Source organism: Nilaparvata lugens, chromosome 6 (genome assembly GCF_014356525.2).
Source record: "Nilaparvata lugens isolate BPH chromosome 6, ASM1435652v1, whole genome shotgun sequence".
NCBI classification, from domain to species: Eukaryota; Metazoa; Arthropoda; class Insecta; order Hemiptera; family Delphacidae; genus Nilaparvata; species Nilaparvata lugens.
Genome location: NC_052509.1, coordinates 27577870 through 27605734, shown reverse-complemented (window position 1 = coordinate 27605734; position 27865 = coordinate 27577870). Strand labels below are relative to the sequence as shown.

Sequence of the window (27865 nt, the reverse complement as noted above, 5' to 3'; positions counted from 1 at the left end):
CAACAACCCTTTATTATACATGCTCTGGTTAGGCTCAATTAGGTTTGTCTCATTTGCCAACATTCTTTCAGGTTTGGTCATGACGAGTACTTCTGAAAAAGGTGGTATAAGTTCCTCTTTTATTGTAAACAGTCTTATTTTGTTACAAACTTCCTGTTGTATTGTTTTGTTTTCCTGGTGATGATTTAAATGTAAATATTCATTATCAAATTTAATAACATTCCTGGAAATATCAATTACAAATTTATACTCATAAGATATAGGCCTAAAATGATATCCATTGATGCAACGAAAACGGTAGCTCTTATTCTCTTTCGACTAAGATATAAGACAATGTCAGCTTTTCCATGTACAGAGAGTTTTTCTCCAGAAGTAGTTTGAAGTACAAATTTTCTTTCTATCTGTTTAACTTTTGAACAATCAATTAAATCTGGACGTATGATTGATGTTGTTGCTGCTGTGTCAATTGCTACCAAACACTCTTTTCCTTCAATTGTCCCATTCGTGTGTAAGCTGTTCCCATTCCTTTTAATCATAGTAACACTACCAATTGCTTTTGAGGTCTCATTGGTAGCAGCTGAAATTCGCCTCCCAATGTCAGCTGAATTTAGTTTTCCTTCTGTTCATTGTTGTTTAGTGATTTTGCTACTGACATATTTTTCGTAGGTACAAATTTACAATATCTCTTCGAATGTCCTACTTTTCCACAGTTCCAACATAAATTTTCTCGTTTTTGTTGAGGACACCATAATTGTATAATATGTCCACTCTCTCTACACAGCCAACACTCTACATTGTTGTTAGTTTGTGTCACCTCATCCGTATTTAGTACTCTACTCTGGCGAGTTGGTAGTACAGCTCTCTTAGCTGCATCCAATGTCAGAGCTTGGGTGAGTGCAGACCGCATATCAAGATATGACAGTAACCAATCAACAGTGACCTCTTCATTCCGTTATCACGAATCCCATCTATGAATGTTTGTGTGGCTAACTGTTGTTGAATATCGACTGGTGCAGAGATATAAGCGATTTGAGCCAACTGCTCTACATCAGCTCCAAATTCTTGCAAACTCACCACTTCTTTGAGAACGACTTCTCATTTGACACCTGTATACGTTCTGTAAGTGGCCATCCCCATATCGTTGTTCTAGTGCTAACATAGATTGTTGGGACTCGGAATCGTCTGTAGACGACTTAGGTTCCCACTGAGATGGGAATAATTTTGTAGGCCTACATCATGGATTTTCTGAGATTTACTTCATTGATTTTCGAGAAAATAAAAAATTTCAATTTTTCATGATTTTCATGATGGTTAGCCTACATCATGGATTTTCTGAGATTTACATAATGGATTTTCAAATATTTATCAAAATCTAATTTTTTACTTGATAAAGTTTTCAACAGGTTAGCAGCTTGCCCTGTCAAGGCTAACGTCAAATGTACAGTTTTCTCTTTATTGGTCCTATCGTGACAGTTCATTGCAACCTTCCAGTCAAATGATGAAATAAGACACATTGATTTAATATACATTATTCTTATACAGATTGCCAGGTATTCCGATTTGGAATGTTGACGAAAGTAAATATTCACTGTGAATAGCCTAAATTTAAAAATATGATCAGAAGTGTGTTACGAATAAAAGATGTTTCCAGATTCTTGAAAATTGAAGAGCTAATGATGATTTTATATGTTTTACCACCAAGATCGCTGAATAGCGGTTGATTAAACTATTGATCTGAGTGCTCTTCTCCAATAATTTCTACTGTATATCATCTTGAAATCGACATTCGCATTAACTAGAAAATTTATAATTTTGTTCAGTGCAAATGATGATACCATAGTTAAATTGATTTTGAATGGTGAAGAAATATTTCGCCCCTATCCGATGCTCGTAGATCAATCATAACAGATTGGTACTGAAGTACAAAAGTGTCTGCTGATTCATAAAAGCGTTGTACTAAAGTCAATGCTTAATTTGATTTTGAAGTGGAGTATCTATCAAAGCTCGCCAGAAGCAGTTTTGGGTTGAGTTGGGTTTTCTCCTATCATCAACACTATTTGTTGGTGTATCATAAACCGAATTAGAGAATTCTTATCTCTCAGTTACTTTCAATCTGTTGTGTTTTATATACATTTTATGTATTTGGAGTTTCGATTTCGAATGAATAATCAAAAAATAAATGTATGGTTTGACCAATAGTTTTTAGGATTCTCTTCTTGAATGTTTATTCATTTATCAAATCATTCGACATAACACCACTTCCAGAAAAGTACCACAGGTTTAAGCCCACAACGCTTTCAATTCTAATTCATACGACATTCAAAATGTAGTTAGATTATGTTTTACTTTCACAGTTTTGAATCACACTGCAATTTACAATCCAATACAAACAAAAACACGGATTATCAGATTCAAAAAATACTTTTAAAATGAATTAAATCAATCTCAAACTGTTAAAATAGTCTAAACTTTAAAGATGCTAAAATTTTGAGACCAAAAACAAATACAATAAATACACCATTAGATAATACGACTTCTTCAGTTTTCCAGTCAGATGAAAAAAACACTGGATTGATCTGAAACTGAGATTCAATACATTAATGATACTTTTAATACATTATGATCTTTTAGTTTAAAAACTTTTGGTCTTATAAAAAATAAGAATAATTGAAAAAAGTGGAATGATGAGTTTTGAAACAAACTTTTCTGCTTTTTGTTTCACTCTTTGGTGTAGGCCTACTTATATTGAATTTGTAACATTTTGCTTCATATTTAACAATTTTTTTGTACTTTTCAGTTTTTTTCTCACCTTCAATTTTAGGAAAACTATGATACAATCAATGGATAGGCGTTGAATACATAATACATGTGTATGAGCATTCTACATAAATGTCTGTCTGAAAAAATGATATTTTCTCTAATCAATTTATTGAGTAACTAATAATAATAATAATAATTATTATTATTATATTATTGAGTAAATTGAAGAGCAGATGTTGATTTTAGCTTCCCAATTATCAGGCTTCAGATAAAATTTAAACAAAAACTTTCAAGTGGAAAAGATTGAACATAAAAATCTCTACAATTAATGTTCAGTAACATTTTCACCTAAAAATGGAAATAAGCTCGAAATTTTTAAAAGTGAAATTTTTATAAAAGGTTTTTTTCAATTGCAAACTGTTGGCAACTGTTGATTCTATTTCATCATTCACTATGAAGAGATAGCAGACCTCGTTTGTCTCCATCGTTATTGTCCTGTCACCAGCTGGCTCAGATCTTAGTGACTTGAGATGCGCGTGAACACTAGCGTCAGGTGATCAATTTTCATAACGGCAAGGAAAGTAGTGTGAGTGCGCCACACCAATTTTTTAGATTTGTTCAAGGCTTCGAAAAAATGAAATTACTGATCAATTAAAATAGCTGAATTTCCATCAATAATTGTCGCTGTTCTCATTTTGATAATGGTGCAACATTCTGGTTTGATAATCCATAATTACAATCAGTACAATTCTATATAAAAGTGATTATTTCTTTCATCAATGATTTTCGAGAGTAATTTACTTAATCATAGATTTATCACAGGATCGACTTGAAACCAACCATTAAATCCCTGTACTCCCTAACTTCGTCAATTGAAGAGTCAATGATGATTTCATCAATTTTACCACCAAGATCGCTGATCATGTTGTGATTAAAACATTTATCTGAAGATTCGTTAATTGACGAAGGTCTTACAAAACTGTATAATGATTGTGAGTGAAATTAAATTAATGAGGCTCTCATCTTAGAATGGATATCAATTTTTTTTAAAATAGATCATTGATTTATTATTTCAGTATCAATAATGATCACATAGTTTATTTGTTTTTGGTAGGTGAAGAAATATTTCGCCCCTATCTAGTGTATTTGGATTTTATAATTATACCCTTGTATAATAATCTTATAATTATTAAGTCAATGCATAATACAAAAAAAAACGTTATCAGCAAATCAATTCTCATTCCTTAATTGCTAAACTATAAGGACATGAGGTTATTATAGATACTTTATTATTAGATAGAACAGATCTTATTAGCCTCTGAATGAGATTGAATATTTTTTGGAGTTGTTTTATATTCTGCATAATATACCTCTTGAAGCGAATTTTTTTTCAGTTACATTTACGAACAATTATTTTTTCTTTTTTTTAGGCTGCCTTGAGAAGAGCCAGTGCTATTCTGAAATCCCAGAAGAGGACAGTTCCCGTTAAGAAGACAAGAGCAAAGAAATCTGAATAAGTATTTTTTTGTCAATAATTGAATAAATCCTTTTTGTTTATACAAACAGTCGATGTAATTGATTCTAGGTCCACGCTCTTCCCTTGTAAGTACCATCATGACAATGTACAATTCTAAATTGAATGTTGACGTGACCTGAGACAAAACTTATATTCAGTATGTAATATTTTCTTTATCTTATCTTTTTTATCTATTTACTGCCCACTCTTAAGATTTCGTTGTAATAATGACTAGATCACTCTAAAAGTATGGATTCAGTAAAGCTTGTCTTGTAAACAGGTTTCAAAATGTGGAGTGTATGCAGTCTGTGATGATTACTGAACTCTCTCTTCTTGAGATATTCTATGAAACCAATCAAGTTTCTGAGACTGTATGATATATGCTACTCCCGTTTTGTTTCGAATTTTAAATTATTCTATTCGTTCTGGATATATTTGAAGAAATTTAATTGAAAAATGGTGAATTTTCAATTTTATTTCAATGAGACTAGTTGATGACCTTCAAAATTATCACCAAGATCTCTGAATCTCTATGATTATTCATTTTTTTCTGATAGTCTCTTATTCAATCAATCTGTAAAATTTTCTGTTTCGACCTTTCCAAAAACAAAGCTCTGCTATACTTGAAAACATGTTGTATGTGATGAGACCATAATTCAGTTGATACAATTGTGATGAATAATCCAAACCCTATCTGATGCAATGGTATTTTTCATTGATCGTCCCTTGATATTATAAACCATTCATTACTTTTTTCTTTTTAATTTACTTTTGTACCTTCTTGAGTTGTAATTTCAAATGAGCGTGACAAATTGCATATGATGAGACCATAGTTCAGTTGATGAAACTGTGATGAATAATCTTTCGCTCCTATCTGATGCAAAGGAATTTGCGAATCAATTAACCCTTAATAATGAATAATGAATTAATACTGAATATTCCAAATCATTCATTACTGTTGCACCATCTTTAGTTGTAAACGCAAATGAGTTAGTTCAATAAATTGCAAATGATGAGATCATAGTTCAGTTGATGAAACTGTGATGAATAATCTTTCGCTCCTATCTGATGCAATTAAATTTTCAAATTTATAATGAATACTCTAAATCATTTATTACTTTCTCGTGCTAAGTTACTTTTGTGTACCATTTTGTGTTGTAAACGTGAATAAGTTGAAGAATTGCAAGTGATGAGACCATAGTTCAGTTGATAAACTGTGATGAATAATCTTTCGCTCCTATCTGATGCAATTGAATTTCAACCAAGTTACGAAATCAAAAATACTATATTTTGTTGTGAATTGAAAATTGCAAAAGATGAGTCCATAGTGAATTTGAATTTTCAAATTGATAATGAATACTCTAAATAATTTATTACTTTCTTGTGCTAAGTTACTTTTGTACCATTTTGAGTTGTAAACGTGAATAAGTTGAAGAATTGCAAGTGATGAGACCATAGTTCAGTTGATAAACTGTGATGAATAATCTTTCGCTCCTATCTGATGCAATTGAATTTCAACCAAGTTACGAAATCAAAAATACTATATTTTGTTGTGAATTGAAAATTGCAAAAGATGAGTCCATAGTTCATTTGATAAAGCTATGAAGAACAATTTTCGCCCCTATCTGATGCACAAGTCTTGAAATTTGAGAGAGTAGATCCAAAAGCATAATAAACGCATTACCATAATAACATTCATCAAGCTCTTGTTCCATAATCTCATTTTGTCTGAATAATTGAAAACACCAGGGAATTGGAAATCTAAAAACCGGATAATTCTTTCATATTAATTCTTTGAGTCAAGTGATGACTTTGATTTAATTTGATGTGAACCTATGATTTAGTACATTATTCTATCTCTGATGACTCATGAAAAATCTAGGATATTGATCGTGAATTCTCTATCGTTCACTTTTTCTTAATATTTCTGTCATGTAGCACTAGATACTTGAAAATTTCTTATTTTAAATTCTAAGAAACTAGTTCAAGGTAGGTTTAAAACTTGGAAAATCCGTGTATAAATCTTTCTCGGTCTGAAAATATATTTTATTGTAGATGATGAACTCCTTATATTTTCTGACACCTCGTATGAGTGCAAAATGCACTTGGTGATTTTAAGGCAAACGTCTGACTACATACATTTTTGTTAAATTATTAATAGGACTATAGAATACTGAATATACCTCACATTTTTAGTCCTTGAATGAAATAAGTAGATTTTATTGAATAATTTATTGAACACTATTAAACATACTTAACACATTTAAGAAAAATGTCAAACTAAATTTCAATTTTTAAAGCTATTACTGGTTAAAATGTTGTAAATGATAATTGCTTCTACTTTCTGGCACCTCTCATGAGTGCAAAATGCACTTGCGATTTGTGATGCATACATCTGACTGCAGTACAATAATAATAATAATAATAATTATTATTATTATTATAGTACTTCAATATGACATTGTCTCTTATTATCATGAATTATTCATCTTCAACCATTCTCTATTTTGTAAATTTCTATAATTTGATAGAATGCTATTCCAATGTCAAGTCATGAAGCTATACTAGTTTTTATTAACAGTTTCCTATTTTTTAATTAATGTTTTGATGATGTGCATAGTAATAGCATAGTATAAAAATTACCGTTCTTGAAAATGCGTCATTGCGTAACAGGCGAAGTTCAAGTTGAAGTGTGGTAGACCTCACTACACCCAATCAATAACATTAGAAAAATGTTTTTTATGTTGACAATTTTCATAAATTAGTTTTTGTTGTGCAAATTATTCTCTTACGCAACATACGAACGAATGGTTTTATAATATTGTGATTCAATCAAATTGGTATAAATAAAAACTTTTTAATAGAAAATTGCGTTTCACTTTGACTTTATATTTCCATCGGTTGAAAAGTACGATTGACTGATCAGTGAACGAAGCGGATATGACTTTTTTTTCTTATCAGTTAGACCAAAGACCTTGAAGAGGTATAAACGCACAATACCTATGCCTTCCAAATGGTAGCTCTTACTTGAAATTGAAGGTTCCATTGAGGTATTTTAGCGCGAGATATTATATAATATTCATATATTCATATTTTTTGTAATATTATAGATCACAAAAATCTTCAAGATCTTTAGTATGTAATAATCTTCCAGGCTGTCCCCTTAATGGGCGATTTCAATTCCAAATAATCTAGCGCTGCATGTGAGCCTATGCATCGTTCAACGATAAAACAGTACTTCGTTCAGAGCCACGTTCACTCACCGATCTCATCATTCACTCACTGATCAGTGGCTTTGAACTCAACCATTGATCTTGAATAATGATCATCTTCCCGTTCTTCGGTAGCCGCTCGGCCGAAAATTTCGAAAACATAGGTCTGTAAAATGGATTAATAAATTATTATTAGCTCTCCTATTAAAATTTCTGGTCAGAAACTATCCCCAATATTCACACAACATATTCCCAAAGTTTCATGCCGTTCTGTCAAGTAGTTTTCGAGTCTATAGGGAACAAACAAACATACATTCATTTTTATATGTATAGATGTAAGATTCTTAGCCATGCAACGTCAAACTTTAGTTGCCTAGCAACCAGGCTCTTATAGTAGTTTTGATTGGTTTGTTATTATTTGTTATTTATTTATAATTTCTACAAAGTAGCACTGATTGGGAGAGAAAAACGAAGGATACTCCTTGTACTATTTCTCTCCCAAATTTAGATAAGTCCAAAATAGGGTTATGGTTTCACTTTTCTAAAATTTAGTCCATTTTCACTAAAAAACAAACATTTTTCTATTAGTTGCTAGACAACCAAAGCGTGCTTGGCTAGGTTTTCGAGAAGGGCGGTATGGCGCGCCTCTTGTGTGCTTTAGAACATCATTATCTATTCTTCAGCTGCTCCATTTAGGCCCATGTTATACGAGCGCTAATGCTGCGACGTTGTCAACGCTGAACCAAGTTATACTCAGCGTTGTTGGCGCGCGCTGGAAGTACCATTGCCCAGTTAACGCTACGCTAAAAATGCCGCGGCATTAGCGCTCGTATAACATGGGCCTTAGAGATTTCGGTCTTTTTCATACTTATACAGTTTCACATGTTACCATTTGAATAATACATGCTTTAAAGTTTGAAACATCTTATCTACTTCTAGCCTACATTTTTTCGTAATGATTCTTCAAATAACAATTCAACTCATAGGCTGCCATACGTGGCACATTATATTGTATGGTTTCCCCATGAAGTGGGGTATTCTGTTTTTAAAGGGATAACAGATGAATCACTTATTACTGTTGCGCATACATGCATATGCAATTCAAACACCGTAGAATGATTATTATTTAACGAAAATCCCAAACAAATGCTGCAAATCACCCCGAAGACCTCTGCGACTGCAGACATTGACAACAGGGTTAACAGCTAGATGGTCCCATCTGTAACCGTAGAATTAAGTTATCCAATAAATGAATACGTCCACAGTGCGATGACTTCATTAATTTGAATTAATAGACCACGTGCAACAGGTCGCACTTGTTCTCACTAGATATCCTATTAGATTAAAATCAAACTGCTACCTCTAATTTGAAAGCTTTAAAATTTAATTTGTGCATTAGTACGGTATTATTACTTAACAATAAATGCAGTACTGTAATAGAATAGTAAAAAGTTGTTCGTTCACTGAAGATGCAGGGTCTGAATTCATAGACTTGCTCTCCATCTATTTGTGATCCATCGAATTATGTATAGATAGATTGCCTCAAATACACTGATGAAACTGAAACCCAGGAACAGGCCCATCAATCCTCCGATATTCGCTGGAACATTTTTTTAAAAGTTGTTTAACAGATAGAAAAAGTAATACATTCAAATTTTTTTAAAAAATTGAAATATGAATAACATTCTCACCTATAAAATCGGCGTCTGTCACAATTCCTACTCTCTGAAGATTTGTGACGCTCTTGGTCTCGAAGAAGGCTTCAACATTCACTATATTGCCACTGAAAAATTGTCAAAAATAACATTATAATAATTACCGATAAACTATGAAAAATAATTGAAAATCATCATTCTATTGCAATCATTCAATTTACTGTAAAATTTGGGGAAGTTTTACACCAATAGGCTATGTTAGATTTCAACCAAATTTAGTTGGGTTGGATTTGAATTTTTATTTTATGAAATGGAAAAGTTTGGACCTGAAGTAGAGGGAGTTAATCAAATCTGCGAGATTACAATTTGTCTAGTGTATGAACATAAATTTGATTTGAAACCGATTTCCTCAATTTAAATAAGACATACAGTATTTCAAAATCCATCTGGGCGTAATTTTGTGCTCTACAACTACCAGGTAGACCGTTCTATCTCAGATAGATTTCCAGGCACACCTGAAAATATACCGAAATATTTCGAAAAATACCAGATTTTTATAGCTTTAAGCACCACCACTAACTTCATTGTCCTCAAATTGAGATTGATAACTTTTGACTCAATGATCGGATAGCACTTGTCAGTTTGGCAATATACTTTTAATAGTACACAATGCTGGTAACTTTTCCCTCGTATAAACTTAGCTAGAATATTAACTGGAGACTGCACTACATCCTATTTATGAACTATACCGTTACGGTCAGTAAATTTTGTATTATGAAATTCAATACGGTAATTTTGTAATCAGTCTACTGGTATTTCTAAGTAGGCTATGATATAATTATATTATTAATATTATTTAATTGTTCATCCAATGAAAAGTAGGCTATAATAATATAGCCTACTTTTCATTAGATGAACAATTTTCACTGGATTTGAGCACATCTTCATTCTAATTCTAAAAAAATCTGAAGTGTAAAACAATAAATTCTTCTTTTGTTAAATTGAATACCTGGATTTTCGGGTTTGATTGATTATAGTAAGATCCACTTTAAACTGTCAGCATAAATGAATAATGTTGGAAGTTTGAAGTGAATTTTACTATAAAAGGTGCTTACGGCATCATTCTGCTAGTGAGATTAAAGTATTGAAAATTGCGTGGCGTCGTGAAAGAATCCACTTCGTAAGACAGCTCAGTGCAAGCTGGCAAACAATTGCAGTGGCTGCTTCCATAGTCATCCAGAGATTCGTCTGCACAAAAGAAAAATCAATTTAAAATAGGAAACTAACTATTCAACTAAAGTGAGCTCCACATTTTGAATGCTGTTGCTGGAGTTTATAGATCGCCCAGTGGAATGACTGGAATGATTTCCATGACAAAATGGACACAATTTTGCAAATCCCAAAACCAAAGTTTAATAGAATAGTAATATTGCAGGTGATTTTAATGTTGTTCTCCATGTGAAAAACCCTTTGAAAAACCCAGTGATGCTTCCAGAGACCTTTCTGCTGAAAACGACCTGATAATAAAAGTTGGTGAGTTTACCAGAATAAGAGACTCTTAGACCATAATCATAGCCACCTCTAATACAAGTAGTCCAGTCAACGAAAGATTATAGAGGGAAAGGTTTGGAACACAGTTTTCAACTCCACAGCTCTATTAAGGATAGTTAATAATATTAAGGATATTAAGGATAGTTAAGATATAGAGTATTAACATATCAAAAGTCCTCACGCCTACCCCCTGTGCTAAAAGGTGGCTTGAAAGTACCATTTTTTCATTTTTCGCATATATCTCGGAAACTATGCATCTTATGAACATTTATATCACATGCAAAATTGAAGATTACAAAATTACCAACAAGTTTTGTCCTTTACATTTTCCCCATATCTCTCATAGTTTTTGAGATATCCGCCCTTGAAGGTGAGACATTTTTTGAAAAAGCACTTCTGCCTTTAAGCTTTTCATCTTTTCGGCCTTATAATTTTTGAACGATTGATGAAGAAAATCCGTGCTGATTATGAGCTGATAGAGCATCAAATTATCTTCAATTTGATGTACATTCTCACTATTTTACGCATTTCCCTACAACTGTTGCAGCAATTTTAGTGAGAGAGTAAAATTTTCTGTTCAGCAACAATAGATCAGTTGACAATGAAATTTGAAGGGAATGTTTGGAACACAATTTTCGACTTTGTTGAGACTACTTTGGAGGTGAGCATATCAAAAATTCGAACCCTTACATCATGTGCTGAAGGGATGAGGGTGGTTTGAAAGTTGCGTTTTCCACTTATTACTTACATACTTATATCTTGGAAACAATGGGTTATATTCACATAACCAACTGCATAAAAATGAAGCTTAATAAATTTCCTACAAGTTTTGTCTAATAGAGTTTTGAATAAATCCTATACTTTTCGAGATATTTATGTTCTAAAGTGATGCATTTTCGAAAAACCAGATTTTATTCCATTTTTCGCTCTTTCAAGTCTTATAACTTTTCAACAATTGATAGAACAAGAATGTGCTAAATACAAGATTGTAGAGCATTAAATTATCTTTCATTTCATGTATAATTCGACAATTTCACGCATTCCCATACGACTGTTGCAGCAGTTTTAGTTTTGAGTGTCAAATCTTAAGCAACAAGTGAATTTTTCCTATTATCACACTATTCTGTCATCATAATTTGGCAGTGCGCTTTGGTACGAACATTCATATTGAGTAGGCTACCTACCTATGGGAAAGTCTGCCGAACTAAACACAGGGTTTGTTTGTAAACTTCCTACCAAACAAGACATTCAAAACTGAAACAGTTGCAGCAGTCGTATGGGAATGCGTGAGATTGTCGAATTATACATGAAATGAAAGATAATTTAATGCTCTACAACCTCGTAATTAACACATTCTTGTTCTATCAATTGTTGAAAAGTTATAAGACTTGAAAGAGCGAAAAATGGAAGAAAATCTGGTTTTTCGAAAATGCATCACTTTAGAACATAAATATCTTGAAAAGTATAGGATTTATTCAAAAACTCTATCAGACAAACCTTGTAGGAAATTTATTAAGCTTTATTTTTATGTAGTTGATTATGTGAATATAACCCATTGTTTCCAAGATATAAGCATTCAAGTAATAAGTGGAAAACGCAACTTTCAAACCACCCTCAGCACATAATGTAAGGGTTGGAATTTTTGATATGCTCACTTCCAAACTAGTCTCAACAAAGCTGCAGAGTCGAAAATTGTGTTCCAAACATTCCCTTCAAATTTCATTGTCAACTGATCTATTGTTGCTGTACAGAAAATTTCACTCTCTACACTAAAATTGCTGGAAACAGTCGTAGGGAAATGCGTAAAATAGTGAGAATATACATCAAATTGAAGATAATTTGATGCTCTATCAGCTCATAATCAGCACGGATTTTCTTCATCAATCGTTCAAAAATTATAAGGCCGAAAAGATGAATAACTTGAAGGCAGAAGTGCTTTTTCAAAAAACGTTTCACCTTCAAGGGCGGATATCTCAGAAACTATGAGAGATATAGGAAAAATGTAAAGGATCAAACTTGTTGATAATTTTGAAAGGTTTAATTTCGCATAAGATATAAATGTTCTTAGGATGCATAGTTTCCGAGATATATGGGGAAAATGAAAAAATGGTACTTTCAAACCACCCCACCCCTTTAGCACAGTGGGTAGGGGTGAGGACTTTTGATATGTTAATCCTCTAACTAATCTTAAAAGAGCTGTGGAGTTGAAAATTGTGTTCCAAACTTTTTCCTCTATACCTTTATTTGAGCACTAGCAGGGCACCCGTGCTTCGCTACGGGAATTAAAAGATAAAATTATTTTTGTGAAAGATTTATAATGTATAAATCCTACCAAAATTGTTATAATCGTTTTCGAGATTACGCCACAACTTGGCATGAAAATTATTGAGTCAAATCATTCGAATAATTAATTAATGTGTTGGAAGTGCTCTGTAGGAGAGTACTCCAATTGCAGCGAATTTTGTAGAATATTGGGCGGGGCTTAAGAGTCGACCTCGACTTTATTCATTGGTAATTAATATTTCCCGTTGACAGTTATCAAATTAGCAGTGATCATCTTTTTTTTTTGTTTTTGCTTGATGCAATTGAGCATTAAATTCCAAATTAAGTTGATTCGGAATTTGATGACTTTGGTAGGTAGCCTATCCATGGATCTCTTACTTAGGCCCAATTTCACCAAAGTTTCTGAAACCGCCGGTTTCGAAACTGTGGTTCCTGGCTGAATGCTGATGTGGTTTTGAATGCTGACGGATTTCACCAGCACAAACTGACCAAAGATTCCGAAACCGTCGTTTTGGGGTATTGTGAAGGCAGTGAACCCACTTGACGTCATTTTTATAACCTAAAAACTTTGTTGTGCTCTCGTAGATTGTTGTTCTAACATTCAATACGAATAAGAATCTTCATTAAGACATTGTTAACAATGCATTTACAAACGTCAATAATAGGTACTAGATAATACATAATAGTACTAGTCTGCAAATATTTGGTCTAGTCAATCACATAAAATTCTTGTATGCTATATAAAATTTAGGCTTTCAGTAGTTTTCAATTTTCTTCTGAAGAATGCAAGAGACAATGATTTGATTCCTAGTAGTAAAGAATTGTCAAGTATACACAAGTGATGTATACTTAAAGACAGATGTATACACAAGATTTTTTTGCAAAGTAGTGATCCTGAGCTTTTGAGCTCTGATATTATTCCTATTTCTGAATAGGTGATTGAATATCTATTGTAAGTGGACATAATATTAGAGTTTTTTCTAGGTTCAATGAGAGATTTCATTATTCACATGAATCATTAAGGAGTACAGAGCTATCATCTAGAAAATTTTGTACTCCTGTTTTGGATTTACAACTAACTTTGAGATTAAAATCATCAGCAAAAAGTAATCCTGCTTTATGAGTACCTTCTATGTTACAAATTATGTCATTAAAATATAGGCTATTAATGAGTATTGTTCCAAGTATGGAGCGTTGAGTGACCCTATACCGATCCTTCCTGCCCTTAGAGAACTGACAATCTCTGTAAACAATCTGGTTGCGGTCTTTTAAATATGACATAACGAGATCGATTCATTCAGAATTGCAGCCATAATAAGAAAGTTTGCTACCAAGTATGTTATGCCAGTACCGTATCGTAAGACATACCAGCATATGACCTAAAGCTAACAGAAAGATCCTTATCCAAATAATCAACAACACTATTTACTAGTCTTGTAACTTCATTACATGGCCTGAAGCCAAATTGTTTTTCAGTAAACATACCAAAGCTTTCAAAATGACTTGATATCTGGTCTTGCATTATGGCCTTGAATACTTTGGATATCACAGGTACAATAATTGATGGTCAGAAGTTTTTTTATCGCCTTTTTTATGTACAAGTAATACCTTAATGTTTTTCAATACACTTGGAAAAATGCCCTTGCAAACCAAACAGTCATACATATACGTATAAGTTGCCTTTTTCTTGTTTCTATAGTTTTTCCGGTGTTGTAAATTAGCTATAGGTATTATTTGTAATCGAAAATTTATTCGTTTTTATCTGTTAATTAGTTTTAATTGGGTCATTTATATATATTAGGTACCTAGTTTAATAAGAAACTCATGGAGAAAACGTTGAGTGGGAAAACGATTGGGGAGCCTCTGCATATATATATGAACAGTTCTGATTGATCTAATAGAAAAACATTTTAATATTATTGAATGTAAGAAGACTTATTACTTTAAATAAATTATTGAAACTGTTGGATTGGTTAAAAATAGGAAGCGAATTCAACAATTTTAATAAACTACTGCCTAATGAATTAACTAACAAACTTATAACTAAATCCAACAATATCAAAATAATCAACTGACTATTGAACAACATTTGAAATGTCAATACATGAGTGTGTGTGACCTAACATTCAGCTCTTTACGATTACAGTAGGCTACACGAAAACGCAAAAGTAGTGCGATATAAAACTGTTTATAGGTTATAATCGCCCTTTTTCGAAGGCTAACCGACCAAACTTGGCCGGTAAGTTTGAACTGGAGTTTTCGGAGTCACGTGACCCTAAACGAGTGTGGTGAAATTCGATTCTGTCGTTTACGGCCAAACAGCAGATTTCATTTTGTTAAACTGTTGGTTTGGTGTTTGGTGAAATCGGGCCTTATTCTGGAATTGTTGGGATAGCCTGTCGCTTACTTTTCGTTTCACTTATTCAAAAGTGTAAAAGCAGCCAATCCACTAATTCTTTCTTCCATGGAAGTCCATTCATACATAAGAGTTCATTCATAATTATAGTTAGTATAACATATTGTGGCTGATTTCTCCTTCTTCTTCTCTGTCTCTCCCCTCTATGCCTTTATAGCGTTGGGGTAGCCTCGACCCAGTTCTTCCATACCCGTCTGTCCATCGCCATTCTTCTCATCTCCGGAACAGTCTTCCCTCTTCTCCTTCCAATCTCCTCAATTCTGTCTTCATATGAGTACCTCGGTCGTCCTACAGTTCTCCTTCCCTGCACTCTCACATTCACCAACTGTTTCGCTTTTCTACTGTCATCCATCCGCTGTATATGTCCATACCATTTAAGCTGCCTCATTTCTATCCTCACACATCTCTCATGCCAACTTCCTCTCTTATTCTGGTGTTTCGTATTCTATCCCTCCTTGTCTTCCCCAATGTTTTTCTATGTCATTTCATTTCCACCGTTCTTATTTTATTTTCATGGCATGATCTCATGGGCCAGCTTTCACTCCCGTATAGTAAGATTGGCTCAATTATTGATCTGTATACCTGGTTCTTTATCCTCTTACTGATATCTTTCTTACCAAATATAGGTATATATATATACCTACAGTCTTTGACGGAATAGTAAGCCAGTGAACCTTTCCTTACCCTGTTCAGCACCTCAACATCTATCTTTCCATCCTCAGAGAACCACGCACCCAAATACTCATATTTCGACACCTGGTCAAGCACCTCTCCGTCAACCCTAATTTCCACATTCTCTCCTCCTACCTTTGAGACCACCATGACTTTGCTCTTCCTTACATTGAGAACCACTCCTTTTCCTTTCAGTTCTTCTGATCATTCCGTCACAGCTTGCTGGAGTTTTTCTGAAGACTCAGAGATCAAAACAATATCGTCAGCATATAGGAGGGCTCTTGTATCAATTGGCCTCATATTCCAATATCCTACTACCATGTTCTGTGTCCTCCTCTTGCATACCGTAGAATAGGATCACTTGGGTGAATGGGATCAAAACTTTTATAAATTATACATTAAATATAAATTCGATTTTTTTAAACCATTAAAAATAAAACATTCCAATGAATCTATTTTGTTATGTGATATTGAATTATCATTGGTAACATTGTTTGAATTGAACTCCAAACACATGTTAAATAATCAGCTGGTTTTCATAACCTACAAAACTTCACATGTAGGAATGCGAGGAGGTTAGTTGAGGTGTTGATTATTCTCACGTGACATAGACAGAACAATCAGGAACATTTTTATCAACTCTTTTTCTAAATTTTTGAGTGATTTATATTTTTTATTGAATATTTTGTAGTTTATTGTACAGATTTTTATTTTTTGGGGTGAATAGGATCATGCCTAGGAATTACAAAACTGCTCCAAGGAGCAAAAGTTATGTTAAAAGAAGTAAAAATGAATTTGAGGCTGCATTGAAATCAATTAGAATTGGTGGGGTAAGCATTAGGAAAGCATCAAAGAACCATGAAATACCATATACCGTGCTCTACCGACATTTAAAAAATAAAAACTTGAAAAAACAAGGTGGGCAGACAGCTTTGTCTCCAAAGGAAGAAGAACAAATTGTCTCACGAATTTTACTGTGTGCTGAATGGGGCTATCCATTTGACAGAACAACATTGAGACTATTCATCAAATGGTATCTGGATCGAGCTGGTAAAACCAATAAAATATTCAAAAACAACTTGCCTGGACATGAATTTACTGTTAGTTTTCTAAAAAGACACAATCAATCAATCATCTTTATTCAAGTATACATAAAAATGTACAAGAATGCGTCAATTAGAAAAAATATTTTCTTGAAAATATAGCATGTCAGTCATAACAAATACATAGAAATTTACAATACTTATCTAATAGTCTTCAAGGATGGTTTTCCTGAAACTCATCCACCGAGTAATAGGCTTTTTCTATTAAAAATTTATCAAGGTTAGCTTTGAATTTTCTCAATCCACAGTTAGTTGATAATAGTTTCAAAAAGCTTGGAAGTCTATTATAAAATTTGCACCCTGCATAGCTAGGCTTCCTCTCAAATAATTTCCTCCTATGAGGCTGAGTTACAAAGTTTTCTCCCCCTCTAGTGTTATACGAATGTGTATCGGCTCTAATTCGGAAATTCGTTCTATTTTGGACAGAATGCACAATCAGCCTGAAAATGTAAATAGAGGGTACTGTTAGTAGGGATAGTGATCGGAATGCTTCTCTACAAGGTTGGTTGTATCTGAGCCCCGCCATATACCTTATCGCTTTCTTTTGTTGTACAAATACTCTTTGAATATTTTCCTTTGAAGTACCACCCCAAAGCTCTATACCGTACACAACATAACAATAAAATGTAGCAAAGTACGCCAGGGGTGCCCAGCCCCCCCAAGGGCAATGGCGCATGCCCCCCCAATCCAAGTGTAATGCCCCCCCCCAATCCAAGTGTAATGCCCCCCCAATCCAAGTGTAATGCCCCCCCAAAGTACCCCAATTCCCAACCCTTTAGATTTAACATTAGTCAGTGTATGACAATAAAATTCACATCTTAAGGTGCGTACAGATATACGCGCCGTGAACATGAGCAATTCAAATAGTTTAATTTTCAGAGTAGGTAACTTCAACTCAGCTAATAGCTTATGAAGTACCTTATAAGTACATTACATTATATAACTCTGACGCTACATAATGTTTTTGTTAGTTTTTAATTATTTTCATTTATATAAATAGAATTAGAAGATAATATTATATTATGTATTTTAGTTTTTTATTTTTTCAAAATTATTGTACTGATTTGTTAAGTTCATTTACTTTTGTTTGTAAATTGTCAGTGTTATGAATAAATTTCAATTTCAATTTTCAATTTCACTTTTAATCAGCTGATGCCAAGCTTTTTATATCTGTATTTTACCGTTTCTGTAAAAATACAGATATAATCAGCTAATTAAAAGTGAATTGCTCATGTTAGCGGCGCGTATAATTGTACGCACCTCTACATTCTAATCTTCCAAAGGACATTACTTACCTTTGGTCTTGTGAGGACTTCTTTCTGTTTTCATAATATTGTAGAAGTATATACCATCGTTTCTTATATCTTTTAAAATAGAAATAAAGTATCTTTTTGATATTATTTTTGAGACTAGCAGTGCACCCGTTCTTGCTCGAGAGGACTAGAAAGAACTACATTACATCAGGAAAAACTACATGACACATATTTTGATAGGATATTAAAATATAAGTAAGGAAGGCTTTGATTTTTAAATGTTAAGGTTACTTATAAAAAGTTGAATAATAATATCATTGATAATTCTTTATTGCAAAAGAATATTGCATCGCTATTTTGGTAAACATTCATACAAATTTGGAACGATTTTATTCATACAATATATATAATGTCGACAAGTTTAGGTATTCTAAATCCTATACTATTGAACGAGTAATTTCTGTTTTGATGTTTAAATTTTAAGAAGTTTATATGTTTGTATTTCACCGGATCTCAAAAACCGCTCTAACGATTCTCACGAAATTCACAACATAGTAGGTTTATAATATAAAAAATCGATTGCACTAGGTCTCATCCCTGGGGAAACTCGCTGAAGGACATTAAAAGAATTTATTCATCCTTGGAAAATCAGCTGATAATTTCGTCGTCTGTTGATGATGGAAGTGATTGAGCGAGTGCATGTGTGTGGGACTGAGAAAAAATTATGACTCAGCTGTTGAACTTTTGTACCTAATTCAATCAGGTACTTAGTGGCAGTAGTACAAAAGCCGGTTAAATTTTAATCCTGTAAACCAATCAGATAAGCTATCTTTTTGAGATAGTCTTCTGTGATTTGGTTCACGTGACATTAATCAGGATTAAAATTTAACATGCTTTTGTGAGAGAAATTTGTGCATTCCTCTGCGAATTAATCTCAATCCACTGTGATTAGATAGAACCTTTCTTTATGAACTATGAATATTTATTATAATTTCTTCTTTCGTAATAATTTTTATATGCTTTTGTAGGTACTCCAGAGCGGAGCTCGGTACCCCGATATTCATCATAAATTGGAATAGGTTGTCACTGATGTTGTGTTGTTGGTAGTATTTACTTTTTAACATTACAGGAGTAAATAACACAAGTCGAACAAAATGTATCTTTGGTTTTTGGAATAAAGATATCATCTGAGCAAGTACATTTTATAAATTCTATCTATTAATACCAAATATCGGGGCACCGAGCTTTACTCGTTATTTATTCATTGATAAACAGAACTCAATTCTTTAAAATGATTGGGGAAGGACTAACAGGCACAACCCAAAACTGTTTCTCCCCAGAATTTTGATTTATTCACTATAAAATTTATAGTTGGAATATTTAATATTCCAAAAAGTAGGTTATGTTTCATACACTTGAATTCAAGTGAAATTTTCAGTCCAAATATTTGAAAACATAAAAGTTCTAATTTAGATTGTTTACATACCAAATTGAATAACAACATAACACGTACTAATCACTTGGAACAGCTGTAAAATAATGATTAACTTTAAATATTATGATATATACCATCTCATGTCAACAAATCAGATTACTGTATTTTGATCGAGTCAATTGAAATTTCTAGATTTCTCGCGAGATACGGTAAGCTAATTGACTGCACAGCTGATCTCCCACACAGGCACACGCATCTTCTGTTATCGACAGATGACGAAAACATCATCTGTTTTTCCGAGGATGAATTATCCTTTTCATGTCCTTCAGGGAGTTTTCTCAGGGATGAGACCTAATGCAATCGAATTTTGATATCATAAACCTACTATATTCCGAATTTCGTGAAAATCGTTAGAGCCGTTTCCGAGATCCGTTGAACATAAATAACCTTATAATCAGATAGCCAGATAACCAGATATAAAAAAAGAAAAATATAAACAGATATACATAAATTGCTCGCTTAATATAATAGGATAACAACTTATAGTCCAGTCAAATGGTCGTTTTTCAGGAAACAGCCCCGGAAGGATTTTTTTCGATGGTTCTATATGTATTTTGGGGCGCTGAATTCTAATCTGAAATTTGCTGACACGCCAGAGGGCGACTTCACCCCCAAAATTTTGGATTTTTTTTAAGTTTTCCATTTAATCTCAAGAACCTTGAATTTTTCGAGAAAAAGCATTCTCTATATAATATTAAAGATAATAAAATTTCCAATGAATTGAGTGGTCACGCAGGACTACTTTTTGGATTTTATATCTCAAGTGTTCCACAAGATACGCAACTTTGAATGTGCGAGAAATTTGTGATATTTCCCCCATTTTCACAGTCTCGCATATGCAACGTTGCATATCTTGTGGAACACTTCAGATAAAAGATCCAAAAAATGGTCGAGGTTGTGATGAATTTTCTCCTCTTTTCACTCCCATGAAATATACTTCTGTTTTCAATACCGTTCAAAAGTTACAGCCAATTGAATGATTATCTTTATTTTCTCATTTTTCTTGTGATCTTACTGTTATTAAAGAGTCTCTAAAATGAGTACAATACACGATAGAAACTTGCGATTGGTCTTAAATGAGAGAAAATTTTATGCTCTATAAGCTGAGTTGCCTTAAATTGATCTTGCATTACTGTTTATATCGAAAAACTGTCGAGACTGTGAAAATGAGAAAAATATCGCATATTTCTTGATTTTTTGAAACAAACGTATCTTACTTCACGATTATATTCTTACAAAAATCATTCAATTCACATAAAAGAGGAGATTCTTTTCTTCAAATCAAGACCAAGTATCATTTTGAGTTACCGAGACACACAGTTCTGAATATAGAAATCGGTCATTTTTCTATGCATTGAAATATGGGCTAAAATAAACTAAAGGAGGAATTTCCTATTTTTTTAACAAATTTTAGTGAGATGATACATGATTTTCAACCGCCTTGACGAGCTGATATGAACGAGCTGTAGAACGAGGAGATGTGATCATTCAGTCAAAAGTTATAAGTGATTAAAGTTTTGATCCTGGACGTATCCTTATGTGTGCCCCCCACTAGGAAATACTGAAATCTAACGAGTGATTCTCATAGAACATAACTCTCGTAAGGATATTTCAGCCGAAATATGTTTCTTTTCTGTTAGGAAGGCCATGAAAAGGTATTATAATGGAAATTTGAATTTTGGCTGCAGGACATGATTTTCTATTTTTGGGTGTATTCCCCCTCCCACCTCTACTAAATTCAAAAATAGGTAACTAAGGAATTCTGTTCAGAATCAATATTGTTAATTCACGTGATGTGTGGCTTTCTATCATTACTAGGAAAAGATCCTAGTTGTATAGGGTAGAAGTGGTAGGTTTGCATAATTTTGAAAACCCCTTAAAAAATACCCCTTTTTTTTGAAAACTCTTAGCTCCGGAATCAAAAATCGTAGTCCTGCGCGACCACTCAATTTATTGGAAATTTTATTATCTTCAATATTTTAGAGAATGCTTTTTCTCGAAAAGTTAAAGGTTCTCAAGATTAAATGGGAAACTTGAAAAAAAATCCGAAATTTTGGGGCTTTTTGGGGGTGAAGCCGCCCTCTGGCATATCAGCGAATTTCAGATTAGAATTCAGCGCCCCAAAATACATATAGAACCGTCGCGAAAAGTTCTTCCGGGCTGTTTCCTGAAAAACGACCATTTAACTGGACTATTATACAAAACAGAAAAAAGTAATGAAGCATTACAATAATTACTTGATTACTGTGTGGTAAATAGGGTGTAAATTTGAAAGATTGGAATTGGTTTTATTTGATATTTTTCACAAATTTTTGACAAGAGAAGTTTTTTCTTCTGTCAAATTCACTAGAGTTTGCGATGTTGTTTATAATTGCATTCCCATTTCAGACACATTAATATCATCATGAAACGCCTTCAAAATTAAAATAATTATTGGATTTAAATGTACAATACAATTCAACTTATCATTGTGCTTTTAAGAAAATTAGGTTGCAACAGCAAGGAAACTCAAACACAGGACCATTAAAAATTAAAATCAAGCAAAGGTAATTAGAATAATAGTGGATGAGGATGTTGTAATTTATTTTTGTCAAAGATATACCTTCAAACTTATAAGCTTAAAATTACTAAAATTCCTGCATACAAAATATTATCAATTGTGCTTATGCTTTATATTGAGTTACACTTAGCAAAATATAACATTGTAAAGGTGGGAAAAATTAACTACATTAGGATATCTCTATTTAATACTTTGATTTTTTAACCATGATTCAAAATGTTGACATAAAATAAAAAAAAAAATCATGCCCCCCCCAAAAATGTTGATGGCGCAAATTGCGCCATGCCCCCCCCCCCTTGTGGGCACCCCTGAAGTACGCCTCTTTAACGGTGTTGTGTGCAACATACTTCACCAGATTTCTGATAAGGAAGAGACTTTTACTTATTTTCCTGATCATACTATCAACATGTAAAGTCCATGTCAGCCTTTCATCAAAATTTACCCCTATTAACAGAGTCAGTGCTTTCAATTTCATCATCACCAATATATAATTGGGGAAGTATAGGAACATTTTTAAAGTGTATAATTTGGCTTTTCATAGAGTTTATTGATAGACAGACATTATTAAAATACTGGACCACAGCATTGGTTGAGATGTTCATTTCTATTTCAAGATTATTTACATTTTCATAAGTAAATAAAAGAGTTGTGTCATCAGCGTAGAGTGTAAAATGGACATCATCTGATACAGCTGAATGTAAATCTGATATGTACAAAAGGAAAAGTAGTGGACCCAGAATGGAGCCCTGATGGACTCCAGTTTTTAATTTTAATTTAGAGGATGAAACTTTCCCAAAGGGCGAAGTTAGACAGACATACTGAGTACGCTCAATCATATATGATTCCATTAGTGTGTGGGAGACACCTCTTACTCCTAAGCTACACAATTTATTCAAGAGGATATCAAAATCGACGCAATCAAAAGCTTTTGAGAGGTCCAGCAGTACAACTGAAGAGAAATTCCCCTTATCCAATTCATCCAGTACTTTTTCATATAAGTTTATAGCTGCACCAATAGTTGATCGCCCTTTGACAAAATCATACTGGTAGGAAGGAATAAGCTTGAATTTAGTTAGGTAACTAGTCAGACGCAAATATATTATTTTTTCAAAGATTTTCGAAAGAGCAGGCAGGATAGAAATAGGGCGATAATTTGAAATTTTAGTTTTTTCACATTTTTTGTAGACAGGGATAACCTTGGAGACTTTAAGGCAATCTGGGAAAACTCCATATTCCAGCATTGAATTAATTATGTCCACTAGAGGAGAAATAAGCTCATTAATACATTTTCCAATTATATTCATTGATAGACCATCATAACCTCTACTATGTTTTGATTTTATACTTTTAATTATGGATAGGACTTCATCTGCATCTGTAGGTGAAAGAAATAAGCTATGGTTTGGTGACGGCATGTTTTGAGTATTGCTATTAATTCTACTATTATCAATTTGGGATCCCACTGATATGAAATATTCATTGAAAACATTTGCCATTTTATTGGGGTTTTTATCACTTCATTTTCAACCTCAATTTCTGCTATATCATGATGAGTTTTTATCTCATTATCTCTGAAACTATTGATAATTTCCCAGCTACTCTTGGATTTATTTTCCGATTTTAAAATAAACTCACCAAAAAAGTCTTTCTTTGCTGAAGCCACACCCATGTCATAGTTTTTTTTTTAATTCTATTGATCAGATTCATATCAATCTCCTCCCCTGAAATAACCTTTTGGGTAGCTATATTGAGACACATGCGCATCTGCTCCAACTCTTGCGTCATCCAATTACCTCTCATACCCATCTCATGATTTTTAATTTTTTTCTCAGACCTTAAAGGGCAACAAACATTGAAATGATGAAGAAGAGTCAAGTGGAATTTATTGAATTTTTCATTTGTCTCCCTTTCTTCATATACATTACTCCAGGTTCGTGAGACAAATGTTGCCTAAGTAAATCAACATTCACATCTGAGCAAGGATGTATTGAGTGTTAGGTTGTGCCAGAATATCAAAAGGGCACGTGCTGCTGTTTCTAGGCCAGTAATTAGAGAATATTTTGAAAATCTGAAAGAAGAACTAGACGGAATACCAGCATCAAACATCATTAACTATGATGAAACTAATTTAACTGATGATCCGGGGCATAGTAAAGTTATAACAAAAAGAGGATGCAAATATCCTGAAAGAGTTAAAAATAGTTCCAAATCTGCAACATCTATTATGTTTGCAGCAGCTGCTGACGGTAATCTCTTACCCACTTATGTTGTTTATAGAGCAAAGCATCTGTACAACACGTGGATGGAAAATGCACCCAAAGGGGGTCATTTTAATAGAAGTGTATCAGGTTGGTTAGACAGTGAGTGCTTTGATGACTGGTTAGCAACAGTAATTGTGCCTTATTTCAGAAAACTTGATGGTACCAAGTTCTTATAGGTGATAATCTTTCATCCCATCTCTCGATTGAGTCAGTCAGATTGTGTCAAGAAAACAATATTAAAATGGTCTTTCTTCCCTCCAATTCCACCCACCTTACACAATCACTTGATGTGGCATTTTTCAGGCCACTGAAACAAAGCTGGAGAAAAGTATTGAAAAAGTGGAAGATGGGTCCAGGACGAAATGAATGCACTGTCCCTAAGACTGTACTCCCGAGATTATTATGTCAGCTCTTAGAGGACATTGCTCCCAACGCCGCCGAGAACATAAAAACTGGCTTTAAGAAATGTGGAATATTGCCATTCAATCCATCTCAAGTGATAGACCGGCTTCCTGTCCCAGTAGAAGAGATAGAGATTAGTACAGTAGAAGCAGATGCTGTTGATAGCTCTCTGATTGAACTTCTTTCTGATATGAGAGGCACTGCAAATGCAGCTCCTGTCAGGAAGAGGAAGACTAGAATTGCTGTGGAACCAGGGAAAAGTGTGAGAGTCGATGAAATTGATGAAGAAGTGAATGAGAATAGTGAAGAAGGAAGAGATGAAACTCATGAAGAAGAAGAAGAAAGGGATGAAACTCGTGAAGAAGGAGAAAGGGATGAAACTCATGAAGAAGAAAGACATGAAACACATGGAGAAGAATGTGATGAGATAATTTTTGAAATTGATGGTGAAGAAATACCAGAATGTGAATATGATGTCATGGGTGCCAGTACCAGCACAGGTTACTCCTCTAGTCAATTTACCCCATTTGTAATTAATCCAAATGAGTTTGTTATTGTAAAATTCAAAACCAATAAAAATGAAAGAAAGTTCATTGCATTGGTGCAGAGTTGTTCTGGGATGTCAATAAACATAAAATGTATGCGGAAAAGGTCAGGAAAAAAGGATGTATATTTTGTATTTCCTGACATAGACGATTCATGCACAATAAATCAGGTTCAAGTGGAGAGAATTGTACATCCAAGTAAACATTGTACACATAGAGGCCAATGCAGGTTTAAAATTGATTGTAAGTATTTGGAGTAGGTGGGTTCTGTTCTAGGCCTACTTTTGATCAATTTTGGTTTCTTTTTTTTCAAATACCTTTAAAATTTTTTTACTGTTAACATTTTTTGCACTAGTTTTCAATTTTGATAACCTTTTTTCATCATATTTTGCACTATTATAATCGATCAATTATGATTAAATTTCAATCATAATGGTCAATTTCCAATCATAATGATTGATTATGATTAAATAATGTGTCAGGAAATAAAAAATTACATATTTTTTTCATTTATATTTTGTATTATGGTTTTTTAAAACCACAAAAAGCTATCCTATTGGTCTCACACACACTTTAATAGGTTAAATTATTAATTTTATATGTGTGATCCTATTCACCCCGACTATTGGACCAATAGGATCAGACCTCATTTTATTTATTTTTTTAATCACCTTAGTTCAAAAACATTAACTGATAGATGTGTTGTAAAGTAGAAGGTTAGACTCATAAATAAAAAAATATATTTTTTTAATATTTGGTGGTTTTTCTGTAAACCGTTGTTGAAGTCAAAAAGTGATCCTATTCACCCTGTTTTACAGTATCTTGTGTATATCATCCATCACTAAGATGAATAGAAGAGGACTGAGGCTGTTTCCCTGTTTCACACCCTTCTCCATTTGAAATGCTCTTGATACATCTCCTCCAATTCGTATTTTGACTGAAATTCCTTCATTTACACTTCTGATGGCTTTCACAAGTTTGGGAGGTACTCTTCTATTACTCAACACCTTCCATATCCACTTCCTTGGAATTGTGTCAAATGCAGCCCTCAGATCCAGAAAAGCCAAGTAAACATTCTTCTCTCTCTCAATGAATTTCGAGCATATATTTCGGAGAGATGAAATATGCTCCTGGGTCTGCCTACCTGGTCTGAACGCCGCTTGTTCCTCTTCCATATCCTGTTCCACCACCCTGCGTAAGCGTTTCTCCAGAATGACTGTGTAAAGCTTCATACCCACCTGGGACAAACATACAGCTCTATAGTTTTCAGCTGATTTCTCATGTTTTAAAATTTACTATAATAAATATTGAAGTGGGATCATTTCAATGTAAATTTGCATACATCTGAATAGAGTGTATTCAATCACATTGATTATTGACTACCATTATATGATTTCTTCCTTTGATCTTAGCTTAGAATCAAAAGCTTAGGGATGAAAATTTGGATGTAAACTAACATGTAACTCAATTTATTATTTATTTTATTTATTTATTCATTTATTGTATAAAATACTATAATCATAATACAATATTATGACATTGGAGGAAAAACTAGGCTGTGCCTGTACTATTTCTCTCCAAAAATTTAGATAAAATGTTAATGTTGTCCAAAAGATAAGGTTATGTAATCACACACTGCTTCGTCACTTGATTTTCGGTCCAAGAATGATGATTTAAAATTTTGAATTTTGAAGGTTGATTTTATACTCTAAATAGATTACAGAATGTATCACAATAAATTAAAAACTTTAGAAATATTGCACTTATTAAAAAAATTGAATAAAAAATCAAAAACCAAATCAATTCCCAAAATATTTCTCAATTTTTGGAGAGAAATAGTACAGGCTCAGCCTAGTTTTCCCTCAAATGTCATAATTGTATTATGATTATAGTATTTTATACAATAAATGAATAAATGCTAATTTCCATCTGAATTGACAACTTTAGTATTTACTTGTGATCTATCAATATCAATAGGTTTGTCTTGTGCCATGCAATGACATCATAAAAGGAAACAGGAGCAGCTGATGGAAAATTATGTTTTTTTTTCAATCAAGTTTTTAGCTGATTTTGAAACATGAAAATATCAGGCCCAGTAGCACAAAAGCCTGTTCAATTTCAATCAGGATTAAATTTCATGAGAATAAATCAGAGCAGGGGTTTTCTAATAGAAGGCTTCTA

At 33.1% G+C, this 27865-nt stretch overlaps 2 protein-coding genes and 6 non-coding genes across 13 annotated transcripts in view; 7 read left to right on the top strand and 1 right to left on the bottom strand.

Moving 5' to 3' along the window:
- Positions 1 to 5402, top strand: part of LOC111048147 (60S ribosomal protein L28-like) — a 31202-nt gene extending 25800 nt beyond the window's left edge. For both annotated transcript variants that reach the window (XM_039430579.1, XM_039430580.1), the window contains exon 5: positions 4191 to 5402. In XM_039430579.1, the coding sequence (XP_039286513.1) occupies positions 4191 to 4277 (87 nt within the window). In that variant the 3' untranslated portion in view covers positions 4278 to 5402. The remainder of the gene's footprint in view (positions 1 to 4190) is intronic.
- LOC120352133 lies at positions 5086 to 5162 on the top strand. Its single transcript, XR_005571731.1, has one exon. It is a non-coding gene; the product is annotated as a small nucleolar RNA snR60/Z15/Z230/Z193/J17 (small nucleolar RNA).
- LOC120352130 lies at positions 5277 to 5353 on the top strand. The gene has a single exon (XR_005571728.1). It is a non-coding gene; the product is annotated as a small nucleolar RNA snR60/Z15/Z230/Z193/J17 (small nucleolar RNA).
- Positions 5403 to 5453: 51 nt separating the features above from the next.
- LOC120352132 lies at positions 5454 to 5529 on the top strand. Its single transcript, XR_005571730.1, has one exon. It is a non-coding gene; the product is annotated as a small nucleolar RNA snR60/Z15/Z230/Z193/J17 (small nucleolar RNA).
- A 181-nt stretch (positions 5530 to 5710) lies between these two features.
- On the top strand, positions 5711 to 5786 carry LOC120352131. Its single transcript, XR_005571729.1, has one exon. It is a non-coding gene; the product is annotated as a small nucleolar RNA snR60/Z15/Z230/Z193/J17 (small nucleolar RNA).
- A 51-nt stretch (positions 5787 to 5837) lies between these two features.
- On the top strand, positions 5838 to 5913 carry LOC120352134. Its single transcript, XR_005571732.1, has one exon. It is a non-coding gene; the product is annotated as a small nucleolar RNA snR60/Z15/Z230/Z193/J17 (small nucleolar RNA).
- Positions 5914 to 6326: 413 nt separating this feature from the next.
- LOC120352125 lies at positions 6327 to 6413 on the top strand. Its single transcript, XR_005571723.1, has one exon. It is a non-coding gene; the product is annotated as a small nucleolar RNA SNORD60 (small nucleolar RNA).
- A 2392-nt stretch (positions 6414 to 8805) lies between these two features.
- The window catches only part of LOC111056268 (pickpocket protein 11-like), a 23753-nt gene continuing 4693 nt past the window's right edge, over positions 8806 to 27865 (bottom strand). For 2 of the 5 annotated variants that reach the window (XM_039430577.1, XM_039430574.1), the window contains 3 exons: positions 10259 to 10391; positions 9180 to 9271; positions 8806 to 9088 (listed from right to left, as the gene is read on the bottom strand). In XM_039430577.1, coding sequence (XP_039286511.1) covers positions 8973 to 9088; positions 9180 to 9271; positions 10259 to 10391 — 341 coding nt within the window. In that variant the 3' untranslated portion in view covers positions 8806 to 8972. Of the gene's footprint in view, positions 9272 to 10258; positions 10392 to 15053; positions 15555 to 27865 lie in introns of those variants that run through there. The other 3 variants (XM_039430578.1, XM_039430575.1, XM_039430576.1) reach the window with 3 other exon arrangements.